This window comes from Pelodiscus sinensis, chromosome 17, assembly GCF_052426305.1.
Source record: "Pelodiscus sinensis isolate ZL-2025 chromosome 17, ASM5242630v1, whole genome shotgun sequence".
Lineage (NCBI taxonomy): Eukaryota > Metazoa > Chordata > Testudines > Trionychidae > Pelodiscus > Pelodiscus sinensis.
This window is the reverse complement of record NC_143068.1, coordinates 34,247,912-34,261,344: the sequence shown is the minus strand read 5'-3', so window position 1 is coordinate 34,261,344 and position 13,433 is coordinate 34,247,912. Positions and strand designations below refer to the sequence as shown.

General features: G+C 50.5%; 2 protein-coding genes across 6 annotated transcripts in view; one reads left to right on the top strand and one right to left on the bottom strand.

Annotated features, from left to right (window-relative positions):
• The first annotated feature begins 1,630 nt into the window (after positions 1 to 1,630).
• Positions 1,631 to 6,618, top strand: PDRG1 (p53 and DNA damage regulated 1). The gene is made up of 5 exons (XM_075900856.2): positions 1,631 to 1,771; positions 1,857 to 1,932; positions 3,337 to 3,411; positions 5,532 to 5,612; positions 6,211 to 6,618. Exons 1-5 carry the CDS (start codon positions 1,688 to 1,690, stop codon positions 6,297 to 6,299), a joined length of 405 nt encoding a protein of 134 aa, XP_075756971.1. The 5' UTR covers positions 1,631 to 1,687; the 3' UTR covers positions 6,300 to 6,618.
• The window catches only part of TTLL9 (tubulin tyrosine ligase like 9), a 28,815-nt gene continuing 21,879 nt past the window's right edge, over positions 6,498 to 13,433 (bottom strand). For 4 of the 5 annotated variants that reach the window (XM_075900850.2, XM_075900852.2, XM_075900853.2 and 1 more), the window contains 5 exons: positions 13,153 to 13,211; positions 11,886 to 12,082; positions 10,382 to 10,495; positions 9,536 to 9,785; positions 6,498 to 9,051 (listed from right to left, as the gene is read on the bottom strand). In XM_075900850.2, the coding sequence (XP_075756965.2) occupies positions 9,563 to 9,785; positions 10,382 to 10,495; positions 11,886 to 12,082; positions 13,153 to 13,211 (593 nt within the window). In that variant the 3' untranslated portion in view covers positions 6,498 to 9,051; positions 9,536 to 9,562. The remainder of the gene's footprint in view (positions 9,052 to 9,535; positions 9,786 to 10,381; positions 10,496 to 11,885; positions 12,083 to 13,152; positions 13,212 to 13,433) is intronic. The other variant, XM_075900851.2, reaches the window with a different exon arrangement.

Below are 13,433 nucleotides of genomic sequence, written 5' to 3'. Positions count from 1 at the left end.
GAGGCGGGGGGGGGGCTCGGGGAGGAGGCGGGGGGGGGGCTCGGGGAGGAGGCGGGGGGGACCCAACACCAGAGCGGGGGGGCGCGGGGAGGAGGCGGGGGGGACCCAACACCAGAGCGGGGGGGCTCGGGGAGGAGGCGGGGGGGACCCAACACCAGAGCGGGGGGGCTCGGGGAGGAGGCGGGGGGGACCCAACACCAGAGCGGGGGGGGCTCGGGGAGGAGGCGGGGGGGCCCAACACCAGAGGGGGGGGCTCGGGGAGGAGGCGGGGGGGACCCAACACCAGAGCGGGGGGGGCTCGGGGAGGAGGCGGGGGGGCCCAACACCAGAGCGGGGGGGGGACTCGGGGAGGAGGCGGGGGGGGGCCCAACATCAGAGCGGGGGGGGCGCGGGGAGGAGGCGGGGGGGCCCAACACCAGAGCGGGGGGGGCTCGGGGCGGAGGCGGGGGGGGCGCGGGGAGGAGGCGGGGGGGCCCAACACCAGAGCGGGGGGGGGCTCGGGGAGGAGGCGGGGGGGGGCTCGGGGAGGAGGCGGGGGGGACCCAACACCAGAGCGGGGGGGGGCGCGGGGAGGAGGCGGGGGGGCCCAACACCAGAGCGGGGGGGGGCGCGGGGAGGAGGCGGGGGGGCCCAACACCAGAGCGGGGGGGGCTCGGGGAGGATGCGGGGGGGGGGCTCGGGGAGGAGGCGGGGGGGACCCAACACCAGAGCGGGGGGGGCGCGGGGAGGAGGCGGGGGGGGGGCTCGGGGAGGAGGCGGGGGGGACCCAACACCAGAGCGGGGGGGGGGGCGCGGGGAGGAGGCGGGGGGGACCCAACACCAGAGCGGGGGGGCTCGGGGAGGAGGCGGGGGGGACCCAACACCAGAGCGGGGGGGGCTCGGGGAGGAGGCGGGGGGGCCCAACACCAGAGCGGGGGGGGGACTCGGGGAGGAGGCGGGGGGGACCCAACACCAGAGCGGGGGGGCTCGGGGAGGAGGCGGGGGGGACCCAACACCAGAGCGGGGGGGGCTCGGGGAGGAGGCGGGGGGGGGGGCTCGGGGAGGAGGCGGGGGGGCCCAACACCAGAGCGGGGGGGGCTCGGGGAGGAGGCGGGGGGGCCCAACACCAGAGCGGGGGGGGGACTCGGGGAGGAGGCGGGGGGGGCGCGGGGAGGAGGCGGGGGGGACCCAACACCAGAGCGGGGGGGGCTCGGGGAGGAGGCGGGGGGGGGGCGCGGGGAGGAGGCGGGGGGGACCCAACACCAGAGCGGGGGGGGCTCGGGGAGGAGGCGGGGGGGCCCAACACCAGAGCGGGGGGGGACTCGGGGAGGAGGCGGGGGGGCCCAACACCAGAGCGGGGGGGGCTCGGGGAGGAGGGGGGGGGCTCGGGGAGGAGGCGGGGGGGCCCAACACCAGAGCGGGGGGGGACTCGGGGAGGAGGCGGGGGGGGGGCCCAACACCAGAGCGGGGGGGGACTCGGGGAGGAGGCGGGGGGGGACCCAACACCAGAGCGGGGGGGGACTCGGGGAGGAGGCGGGGGGGCCCAACACCAGAGCGGGGGGGGGACTCGGGGAGGAGGCGGGGGGGGACCCAACACCAGAGCGGGGGGGGGACTCGGGGAGGGGCCGGGCGCGGGGCGGGGCGGGGCGGAACGGGGCGCGCGGCGGCGGTTGCCGGGCGGGCGGGCCGGCGTTGCACAGGCCGGGCCATGGCGCGGGAGCCCGAGCTCGTGCTGCGCTACCTGGCCGAGCTGGAGGCGCTGGCGGAGGAGGCGCTGGCCGGGCGGCGGCAGGTACCGGGAGCGGGGGGGGGGACCCCCGCGACCCCCCCCCCGCCCGTTCCTCCCCCCGGGCTCTGACCCCCCCTCTCTCCGGCAGATCGCGGAGCTGGACGCGAAGCGGAACCAGAACCGGGAGGCGCTCAGGGCGCTGCGGACGGACCCGGAGCCTGCCGGTGAGGGAGCCAGCGCGCATGCGCCGGGCGGCCCCCCCTCCCGCTGCAGAGGGGCCCGCGTGCTGCGCGCGAGTGTCCGCCCGGGCCCGCCTGCAGCGTCCGGCTCCCCCATTGGCCGAGCCGCCCTGCCAGTCTGCACGGGCCCGCCTTGTGTTGCAGCCAGGCCAGGCAGCTACAGCTCCACTGCCTGCCTACGGTGTGGGCGGGTGTCATTGCAACCCCTCACTGGCCCTTGGAATCGGGCTGCGTCCAGACTGGCCAGTTTTCCCGGAAAATCAGCCACTTTCCCGGAAAAACTTGCCAGCTGTCTACACTGGCCGCTTGAATTTCCGCAAAGGCACTGACTTCCTACTGTCTGAAATCAGGGCTTCTTGCAGAAATACTGTGCTGCTCCCGTTCAGGCAAAAGTCCCTTTTGCGCCAAGGGGCCAGTGTAGACAGCTCAGATTCGTTTTCCGCAAAAAAGCCCCAATTGCAAAAATGGCGATCGGGGCTTTTTTGCAGAAAAGCGCATCTAGATTGGCACGGACACTTTTCCGCAAAAAGTGCTTTTGCAGAAAAGTGTCCGGGCCAATCTAGACGCTCTTTTCCGAAAATGCTTTTAACAGAAAACTTTTCCGTTAAAAGCATTTCCAGAAAATCATGCCAGTCTAGACACAGCCACTCTGTATATGAGAACATGATATTCTGCTCTGCGTTTTTAGCAACAGATTTATTAACTAAGACCCAATGGCAGACTCTTCACTGGGATGGTGAAAGAACCCAGCTTGGGCACAGACATCCCAAGTTAGTTTTGAAGAGCTGGTCGTTGGAAGAAACGTTTATAATTTAAAAATTGAGGAGATTGAATTAGAAAGTTACAGACAAAAATAGAGGGATGCCATCTTTAAAGTCACTTCTTAAAACAGAGCTGCATTTAAAAATTTACTTGATCTCTGTAGTAAATATTGAATAGTTTCAGAAACTAAATAAGGGTTTTGGGAAACCAAGTGTGTGTCTTTCTGCTCTGAAAGGGTAGAATTGTTTGTGGTGACTTAACTCACTCTTGCATAGGTTCCGTGATTTCTGCTTTATATCCATATCTCATTTTTGTGGATGCGGATACAAATTTTGCATCTAGAACCCTGCACATTTGTGGATATCCACTTTATATCTGCGGCTATGGATGCAGGTATCTGTACCTCGTTTTTGTGGATACAGATGCCAGTACAAAATATTGAAATCCACGAGACTGCATCTTGCTTAATTTCTCTTAGAAACACACCTAAACGATTCTGTAGAGTAGACTATAGGGGGATTTACAAAGGCTAGCCTGCTGGTTAGATTTTACATTTATTTTGTACCCAGTAGGAAGCAGAGAAGCGCATTGTGAAAATATCTACATAGGCTTGCTTTCTCTTTTCAGAAACAGCAATGGTTTGCTTTGGAAACATGTTTATTCAGCTTCCAAAATCAAAGACTAAAGAAATGATTCAGAAAGGTAAGACAGATGTCAGATTTCTAAAGTCTGTTTGAAAACTCAAGCGTCAGCCAGTATTGAACAAGGTTTTTTTTTTGCATACTGTGGACACAGACACAGGAGTTGTCAGATGTGTGGTACTTGTGCTAATTTAGTTGCTGAGTTACTCTCTTTACCGACTTAGAGCTTTTGCACGCGGGGCTTTTATTCTTGCTGCCATGTAGAAGCTTGGCTCCTACCTAGCACTTCTCATCCCTAGGCCTCAAAGTGCTTTACAGAGAAGGCTTAATTACGAGTATTTATATTTTACAGATAGGGAGATTGAAGCACAGAGGAGTAGCTTGCCACACACAGAGCAGTGGCAGAATAAGGAGTAGAACTCAAGTTTCCTAACATGCAGGTTATTGTTTTATCCCATGTGCCAACCTGCATTGTGAACCATGTACCCTGTGTTTCCTTTTCAAAGCGTGGCACAGCATTCTTGAGGCAGATCAGAGGAAGAGGCACTTAACTCAGCTGGGAAATAAGATGGTTTCTGTCCATATTGTGCACATAACTGAGACTTTACTCTTTCCCAAGAAACTAGGAGACTAAATGCATAAAGCTACACTATGTGCATATTTTAACACTTAAGTATAAACTGTACAGGGACAAATTAGGTCAAAGAATTAAGGGAGCAGAGCTGAGGAGGAATTTCGGAGGGGCCCAGGCAAGGTAGGTAAATGAACAACAAAGTGGCAGATGGAATTCAGTGGGGACAAATAGATATTAGAGGGAATAATTTGAACCCCTCATACATTTCACTGAGATGTGCATTAAAGCAAACTGTGTTAGGGTACAATAGGCTGGGGAATGCTATGGAAAATATCTGAATACAGCCTCTCCCTGAGTTACGAACAAGTTACGGACCAAACACTTGGCCGTAACTCGATCTGTTCGCAACTCGGACCCCATTGAGTTACATAGTGACTGCGCTGTTCGTAACTCGGGGACCGCCTTTACGACCGCTCCATGGGAGCTTTGGTCGTAAATGCGAACGGTCGTAACTCGGGGACCGCCTTTATGACCGCTCCATGGGAGCTTTGGTCGTAAATGCGAACGGTCGTAACTCAGGGACCGGCTGTACCAGTCTATAAATCAATAGGGCACTGTCTTTTTAATACTATATGCAGCATTGGGCCCCCATATCAAAGGAGGCACAACAGAATTCGAGGGGCTTTGGAGATGAGTGACAAAAAAATCTCTGTTATGAGGGGATGTGATAAAGGTATTAAACAAAAGGGGGGGGCAGGCGAAGGTAGGTGGGGAAGGTGTATTCAACTTGCCTCTAATGCAAAGGGCAAAGGACATTCAATGAAATTGAAAGGAGGCACATTTTAAAGCTGCACTCAATACAAGGGTAAGCGGGTGACATTTTCTGGCTGGTGCTATGCAGGTCAGCCCTTCCGTCCTTAAAATCTGTGAAAGTGGGCAGGTTTACAAGTGTTACCTGTATTGTGGTAGTGCCCACAGGCCCTGATGGTTAGTTACTTACATCCCTCTCCCCCCAATAAAAGACAGTGCTTGCTCCAGACAGCTTATGGTTCCATTTTAAAAACTGCCTATTTGGCTAGAAGCACTGACGTGGCATATCTTTTCTGATAGGTTGCATGGGCTCCACAAACTTTGTACCTTTTACCATTCAGTTCATTGTACTCAGCTGGACGGGACTATCTGGCAGGAACATAGGCTATGGAAAGAGAACTGTATAAGTTCCCAGTGTTTCCTATAAACTGAGCGCTTGGGCAGCCACCCAGGAGACATTAAAATGCCACCTAGTTGATTAGCAGAGAGCCCACGGCCTGCAGCATGTTTCTACTTGTGGTGCACATCCACACATGCCTTGGTGCACATAAAACTTATTCCATCCATTGATGGAAAACATTAGAGGGAACATTGCTGTATTTCTATATGACCAAAAAAATGCAGCCACTTCAACGAGCACGAGAATCTGAAGAATAGGCAGTAGGGAAGAGTTCCCCTGCACTTGTGGTTAAAATCTGAATACAACATAAGGAGCAGTCGAGAGCTTGCTGTTTGTGTTTCCTTAACTCACTGTACTCCTGGATGCTTCATTATCACCATCATCCCTGTCTTCTCAGATCAGGAGCAGTTGGATGAGGAAATAAACCAACTTCGGAAAGAGCTGAGAGTAAAAGTCAACCGTCTCTATGAAGCTCAAGGTATTTGTGAAAGGTTCAGGGAACATTTGGTGGGAGGCACAAATCAGAGGAGGGGTGGAGGGAAGATATTAAAAAATCCTTGAAACAGAGTCCGAGAATAACTCTCCTCTCTTCTAGGGATGTAACAGGTTAAGCGTTTACACGGTTACCAAATAAGTCTGGGCTTATTGGTTAGTGTGAACGGTGACACACAGACTCTGGGCCCACTTTCAGGGAGCCAGCTGTCACCCCGCACTGCTGGCTGTATATCAGAGCCTGCAGCATGAGGCGGCACCTAGTTCCCTGGGAGCAGGGCGGGAGCCAGTACAGTTATCCAATTACCTGCTTTTTAACAACCCTCTCTCTTCTGTTGACAGCAAAAGCCCCATGTTTGCCCAGTTTCCTGGGCATGAGTCCTGTCGCAGACCCCTCGGCCCAGCACTACCACGTTATCAGTTGTTTCCAATAGACAGCAGTTGAGTCAGTGATGGCCATGGAGACAGGCTGATACAGCAGTGTTTTTCCAGACTACTTCTACTGGCAGTTTAAACTCTTTCAGCAGGGACCAGTGTACGCATGCTTTTTAACCATATCTGTGTTTTCTGCTTGTTTTCCTCAGGTAAGCCTGAGCTGAGGGGGTTTAACTTGAACCCCATGACCCCCGAGGAAATGAAAGCAATCCACCAGATACTGGAAGGACGAAATTAGACCTTCATCCTGGGGACTTCAGCTTTACTTCCGACTGTCACTCAGTCATCAGGGTTCAGTGTTAGTTGTGGATTGGACGCTGCAGAGACAAGTGTTAGAACACCATCCCTTTTCATTATTTGACTGCCTGCCATCACTGGGGTGGCATTGGGATTATTAGAATCAGAAGAACAGGGCATTCTTAACTGCATCTTCTTTTATATATATATATATATATGAGCCCCTGTAATTTATCTCCCAGCTAGTGTGTTCTTTTGGCAGGAAAGGGGAAAGAATCCACAGCATCTTCAAAGAATAAATAGACACTTTGCGTTGTAAAGCTTGCTTGTGAATTAAACTGTGCACTTAAAAAAATTCAGGAATTTTCATACATGTTCAAGAGATACAAGAGTGCCTGTTAATCTGAAGGGGCATGCCTATGAGCTAGGATCTTGTGATTAAACTTGAAAGAAGATCTGGAAGAAGTGGGATGGTTTACATTAGGGAAAGGACACGAGTATGCAAACCAGCGAATCTTTTAGAGAAGAGAGATGAGGTGTCTCATCCTGCCTCGACACAAGAACAAGCAATTGCTAGGTGATTAATTCAGAACTGATAAAATGGAGGAAATACTTTCTTTACACAGTTAGCTACAGGGAGGCTAACAGCAAGATTCAAAACAGGATTGCACACTGGCAAATAAGACTTGGCAGAGCTATAATAGTGTTTTTAAAATACACCCTGAGGCTTCAGGGTTTCAGACAAACGTTAACGATTTGGAGTGGAGAAAGAGGAGTGTGGGCATGCTGGGGAATTCAGAGGAAACTGCTTGGGGGGGTAGATTATTCAATAACTACCTAAAGGAGGTTTTCTTGAACCTTTCTGAGAAGCTGTTGGAAGCAGCCTCTGCTGGCAACAGTATAGTGACTAGCTAAATCCCATGTCTGCTCATTCCTCTGTTCCTAGCTCCTCTAATGAAACGGCAAATGTGACTGCTTACGGTTGTGCACAGGCTTGGGGAAGAGGAACATACAGTGGCAAGAAAAACCTGCTGTTCTCCCTCTAGACGTGAAGGTTTCTAGATAAAGTATAGTTAATTGTTAATGCAAAAACCACAGGAAAAGAGTTAAGGCAAGTCCACCATGAGCAGCTCTCCTTCATATTTCATCGCTTCAATAGAGGATAGTGCAGTAATAGGTGCATTATATCTTATTACTATTTAATTTTGACAAACTCAAGGTTGAGCTCCTCGGAAAACAGCAAAGAGAATAAGGGGCCTAGCAGAATCATTTTCATTCTTTTTCATTTTAAGTGTTTGCACTGCAGGAAATTGATTGTGGGTGGGGAATTTTAGTGCAGTAGGAATAGCTAGCAAGCCAATGAAAGAACTGCATCTGCTTTGATAAATGCTGTAGACACAGCAGAGAACTGTAGCTGACCCTTTATCTTTGTCTAGCACTCCCCCTCTTGCTGGATTGGATGAACAGCTGGTGAGCACCAGGTGTTTAAACAGAACAACTGTAATGATTTGCTCCTGAGCCGGTCTTCCACCCCACCATCCACTGCCTTGTTCAGTTTTGCACATATAAGTGGAGCTCAGGAGGAGTGGGTTTGCACCAGAATAGGCCTGTTCCACTCTCCTTAAAGCCAGGGCTGGTTTGATAAATCTATCAGCTTTGCTTGACTGCTTTGGTTTTGAAGGGGGCTGTATTTAGCTAGCTAATGTCGAAGATTGTTCAGAGTGACGTCCACCTAAGCTTCCAAAGGCCGAAAGCAAAGCTGTGCACTGTAAGCTTACATTCCAGCTGCAGAAGTTAAAAATAATTCCCATTAGTGAATAGCCCCTCCTGTAGCTTTCCAGAAAATGACATCTCTGCTGTAGCAAAGGCAGCCAAGGGACTTTCCTTATCTCAGAGGTACTAAATCTCTTCGTTACAAGAGCCCTTTTAACACAACCAGAAGAGTGGAGCCACTCTCAGTGCCTTCATAAAACATAACGGTATGGTTACTGCTACAGTATCATGGCAACAGGTTTTATGATCTGACAGGTTTCTGTAATCATAGCAGCAGGAGGCTCAAATGCCCACCTCTCTTAAAAGCTTCCATTTTACTGAGCAGTCTGTATAGCCTCTGTTATAGTTTACACTTTAAAGGAAATCTAGTCATGTCAATAACCTCAAATGGAGGACCAGTGAAGCTGCACGTCTGGATTTCTTACAGCACAAAGGCATTATCTATTTTATTCAGCATGCAGAGGCGAAGTGATGGCTAGGAGTGCTTTTTGGCTGCAACATGGTGTGTACAGCTGATCTAGAGCCATATGCAGTAGACACAAGATAATGTTCCCTTCATGCTAGGACCCCCCCCCCGCTGACAGCCTTGCTACAGCCTGCACAGTGGAACAAAACAAATTCATTCTTTACTGAAGAACTGGTCAACCACACCGGGACACAATCAAAACACCTGCCTGCATCACGTCAGAGTTAAAAGCCAACCCGCTCCTAGTGTTGCTCTGGCTTCAGAACAGAGTTCACTTGTTGTTTAAGATTCCCACACAAGAGCCAAGAAATAGCCGGTCATCCTATGCTGAGGTAGCAAAACTGTCCAAGACAAATGAGAACTGCTGCTGTGCAATATGAGGAAGAGGGAGTGAAAGAGCTCGATCCTCTGCAACTTCTCTTGCCTGGTGCTCTGGATCAGCATTAAACTTTCTGCTGCGTAGGGAGAGGTTTGAAGAGCTGCTTCAGCTGTTTTTTCCTGTCATTGTTGTAGCCTGAAACGAAAGCATCAACGGAGGGACGGATGACTTAGTCCCTCCAAAGGGTGAAGAGCAGAGATAACCGCCTACCTTCAGACAAAGCTGCGCTCCAATCAGCATGAAGCTGCAGCCAGAGAAAAAAATGGGAGCAATGTATGCCATGTGAAACCCTGCACTAGCCACTTTCTGCCAGACTGAACTGGGGAGGTTAAGAGTCTCATGATTTGCTACCAAACAAACATGCAACCCACCGTAGAAATGTGCACAATAAACAGCTGTCACGATTGTGGTATGGACCTTTGGGAATAGTTTTTAAAGGAACTGGCAGGTGAAGAATACTTGTGGGTGCTCAGGAGGTAAGGAATTCCAAAAATCTTAACTGCTGCCCCCACATCAGCTTTATAGGAGTGCTAACTTTGATCACTTACGCCCCCAATGGAGAAATGTTCACACCTTCCCACGGAACCTCACATGGTTACTACGCCCAGCTAGCACTAACCTGTGTGATAATTCACCCCCAGTCCCTTTACTCTTGCGGGAAAAGAATGTTTTGCACTTTTGGTGATGTCCAAACCGTGAAGGACCTCGAGTGGGGTGCCTGCCAGCTGCGTAGGAGTGAGGTACCTAAATGTGTGTTTGCCACGAAGCTTCCATTGACTGGTGTATCCACATTCCCATCTGCTCTACTGACAGGGCCGTCGTTCCACATCAGGTCAAAGCCCCCAACACGCTTTTCCTTCCCGGTCAGCCTGCAAGATCACATGCAAGGGGTTAATGTGCAGGAGTAACGGCTCTCAGATTCACTGTTTGCACACTGCCTGGAAATCGGTGCAGATCATCAGGAAGAAAACCAAATGAGAGCTGCAATGGGCTGATATTTACTATGAACATCTTGGGTTAGCCACACTGTACAGTCCATTATAAAGTGATGCAAGGTGTAAGCTTCCTGGGACAGGAGACTGGATACGTAAGGTGCGAGAGGTGAGAAGTGAGGTCAGAGCAACAGACTGGGAACCAGAAATTCCAGTTCAAGACCCAGCTTTGACATCACCTTCCTCTGTGGCCCTGAGGAAGGGCCGCTGGGAGAGCGCTCTTGGTGGCTCAATTTCCTGACGTGTAAAACAAATGTGTGTGAACCTGTTTTCCAAGCAGTGGATCCTGACTCACCAATGGATCGCAGGGCAGTGACAGGCACCAAGTGGTGGTGGAGGCAAATGCCACCATGTCAAACCTACAGCCCCGACGACGATCTTTTCGCCCACAGAAGCCAAAGGACTTGCTGGGACACATCTCACACACTTTGGTGAGAGACATGGGGAGCAGTAAACTTGTTTGCCTCACCCACCTGCCCTCCATGTCCACAATATGCAAGGTGTCCTTGAGCAGGCGACACTTGAGCTCATAGTCCTCCTGACTGCTGGCCGTGAGGGAGGGGGAAGCATTAACCTCAAGAAGCCAGCTGGAGAGAGAAGAACAGTGAATTAAAGGGAAGCGGACAGCTAAATCATCAGTCCACCTAACAGAAATGCCTATCTATAGAAACCTCATTGCACTGCTGGAGAGAGGGCGTGAAGTGATAGGCAATCTAATCGCAAACATCATTCAGCTCGACTGTAATAAAGAGAGAGCCCCTCCAGCATCTAAAAAGTATACCAATAAAACTACAGGCTAGATGAAACACTCTCTCCTGCCATCCTCTTCAATCAGGTTAATTTTAACCCTTTCCGCAGTGTGGAAATGTGGAGGGATTTTGGAAGTAGTTTCCTTAAAAAAAAAAAAAAAGGCAGTCTGATTATGTGGCTCTGGAAGTTCCCACTAAGTTGCTCAGTTGACAGCAGCAAACCCTGGTATTATAGTTACATCAGTGATTCCTTCCAGTTCACCTCACCTTGACTTGCTTCTTGAGCACTGGAAGTTACACAAGCTCTTTCGGAGCAGAGTGTCACTACGGAAGCAGTAGCTTGGTTTGAAGTCATGACTGCAGCACACTAGCCTGTACAAAATTGGGTTACCCAAGACCACAGCTGAGCAGCGTTTATTAGCTCACTTGAAATGAAGCTGTCCCCAGTGGCACTGCACAGGCATCAGACTGATGCTGACAAGCCATAGAGGGTTGTAACTGGAACACTGGCTACCCACACGTCATTAGAGGGAGGAAGAAGAAACATAAGGATGCTCAGAGGGGCACTGTCAGTTTGAACCATGTGTTATACACATTTCCTTATCAGTGTTACAAAGAGCAGTTTTAATTAATTTGTAATTAAAACCAAAAACCGTACAAATCTAATCTTGTTGCCTTTGCTGCTCTTTGCTTACTTTTGCAGAGAAAGTGTGCTCTAATTTCAGGTTTGCAGTACTGAAATATTTGGGTTGCAAACATTGCAGAAGGCAGCTTATATATTTAAAAGCGCATTTTAATTGATGCATATTTAAAAAACAATTGAATTGTTTCTAGTAAGACCACTGTGAAAGTTGGTTTTTATAAAAATCAAAGTTGAACCAAATTTGATTTGTTACAATCTCTAAGATTTCTGGGGAGTCTGTTTCCTCCCATAGTCTTTAACAGAAATACCCCCCCTGAGGTCTAAAACTCTGTAACAAGGGCTGCCTATTCACCAACACTTCACACGATTACTTTTGAGGTTATGGCAAGTGTACTTAATGTCTAGTCCTATCAGTTCAATAGTGGCACTTGGCTGAATCTCAATGTTCCTGGGAGTGTTACTGTACTACGTGTTATTGGAGTTGGCAGGGGTTTCCCATGAGCCTCCCTTCCTTGGCCATTGCTCAGCTGTTTCGGCAGCCTTCCATGCACTGCATGCCACCTGTCTGCGCACTAACATCCTTACGGCTTCAGATCCTGGTCTATGAGGATGTCGTATCCATACAGTTCAAAACAGTGTTTGTCGCTGATGATCACTTTCTGAACACTCTGTAGGCTCTTGATGAAAATGTTGTCCATCTCTGCAAAGAGAATCTCCACCCCTTCTGCCCCGTGCTTGGCAGTCAGGTACTGTCGGAACCGCTGAAGCGTCCACTTGCAGCCCTAATGCGTACAAAGATAACTGTGACAAGCTCTTCCTACGTAGGTGACCACCCCTACATGAAACAATCATTCAGTGTTCTCTGCAGTCAAGAGATAATTCTGCATAAGAAGTCAAACACCCAGAATCAGATATTACTCCTCTTGGTGCATCTTGGAAAGGAATAATTGAACCATAGTCTAGAGAGAAACTGCAGTCTCTGCTTGGAAAGTGGAGTAAAACCAAAACTTTCCCCCAAGACCAGGAGTGAGATTCTAACAGTGATCACCATCCCACTTTCTCTTTCCATCAGAGTTTCTCAAGATGCACATCTAAGATTTCCCTTTCCAAGGGACCTTGAAATATTAGGCTAGAGCCATGGTTTCCTACCAGTTCTGAAGCAGTAGCCATGATAGGGTAGTTACTGCTATAGCGAACTAGCCACACTCAAGTGGCCAAACAGCCACATGTGGCTAGCGTGTTGGACACCACAGGACTAGAGATTTAGAGGATGAAAAACATATAAAATGGAAAGTTCAATGCAAACCTTTGTTTCTATGAACTTTTAAACTCTCAGATTCACAAAGACTGTCTAATGCTGATCTCCTTTGTTTAAGCTTTTCTCTTTGTTCCAACTGCAGGCCCCCCAGAAAAGGGGGGAGGGTAGCAATCTGAGATGACCTCTGAAGATGCTAAGCTCATTTTACAGCTGTGGGTATAGCAGTGAATGCTCGGGACCACTAGGCTGAGTCTCTGAGAAGCATTACCCCAGAATGAATTGCTTTGGAGTCAGAACAGTCAATGCCACTAAGTAGAGCACAGTTGTAATGGAACAATGAGAGCAGAGCTCTGGCTCACTGGATCTCCTGACTCAGCCATCAATGCACAGATTCATGGGCTAGCCGAGGACAGCTAAGCAGAGCATCCATAGAGTACATCCTCAAAGACTCCCAAGCTGCCATGTACACTGGACAGACGCTGGAACGATGAGGCCAGAGCAGGTACGTGCCTGCATTCCCTGAACTACCCAGCATAGTATGTGCTCTTGGACTCAGGCTGGGCCAACTGCAGTAGTCAGGAAGTTTTCACTTACCTTCTCTGGATCGTAGTCAGGTGCAGTCTTCTGCACTGCTACATTGGTGAGATGCACATCTGACAGGAGGAGGAGTTAAGGATCATGGAGACAAAAAATGACATTTAAACCAACAGAAATTCAATTTGGGTCCCAAACCAACCTCCTCTGCCCCTTTTGCCAATGAATCTCTCCTCCCTTCCGTAATGGGGGTGCTTATACCCACACTGCAGGGAGACATCTTGGTGAAAAATTCAGGGAAAATAAATACAGCGAAAAATAGAAATCTGGAGAAACTAGTA

Excerpts from the sequence above, each read along its gene's own strand:
- PDRG1 (XM_075900856.2), top strand. The coding sequence starts at position 1,688 with ATGGCGCGGGAGCCCGAGCTCGTGCTGCGCTACCTGGCCGAGCTGGAG. Across the intron at positions 1,772-1,856 it reads CGCTGGCCGGGCGGCGGCAG|ATCGCGGAGCTGGACGCGAA; the intron begins GTACCGGGAGCG and ends TCTCTCCGGCAG. Across the intron at positions 3,412-5,531 it reads TAAAGAAATGATTCAGAAAG|ATCAGGAGCAGTTGGATGAG; the intron begins GTAAGACAGATG and ends CTGTCTTCTCAG.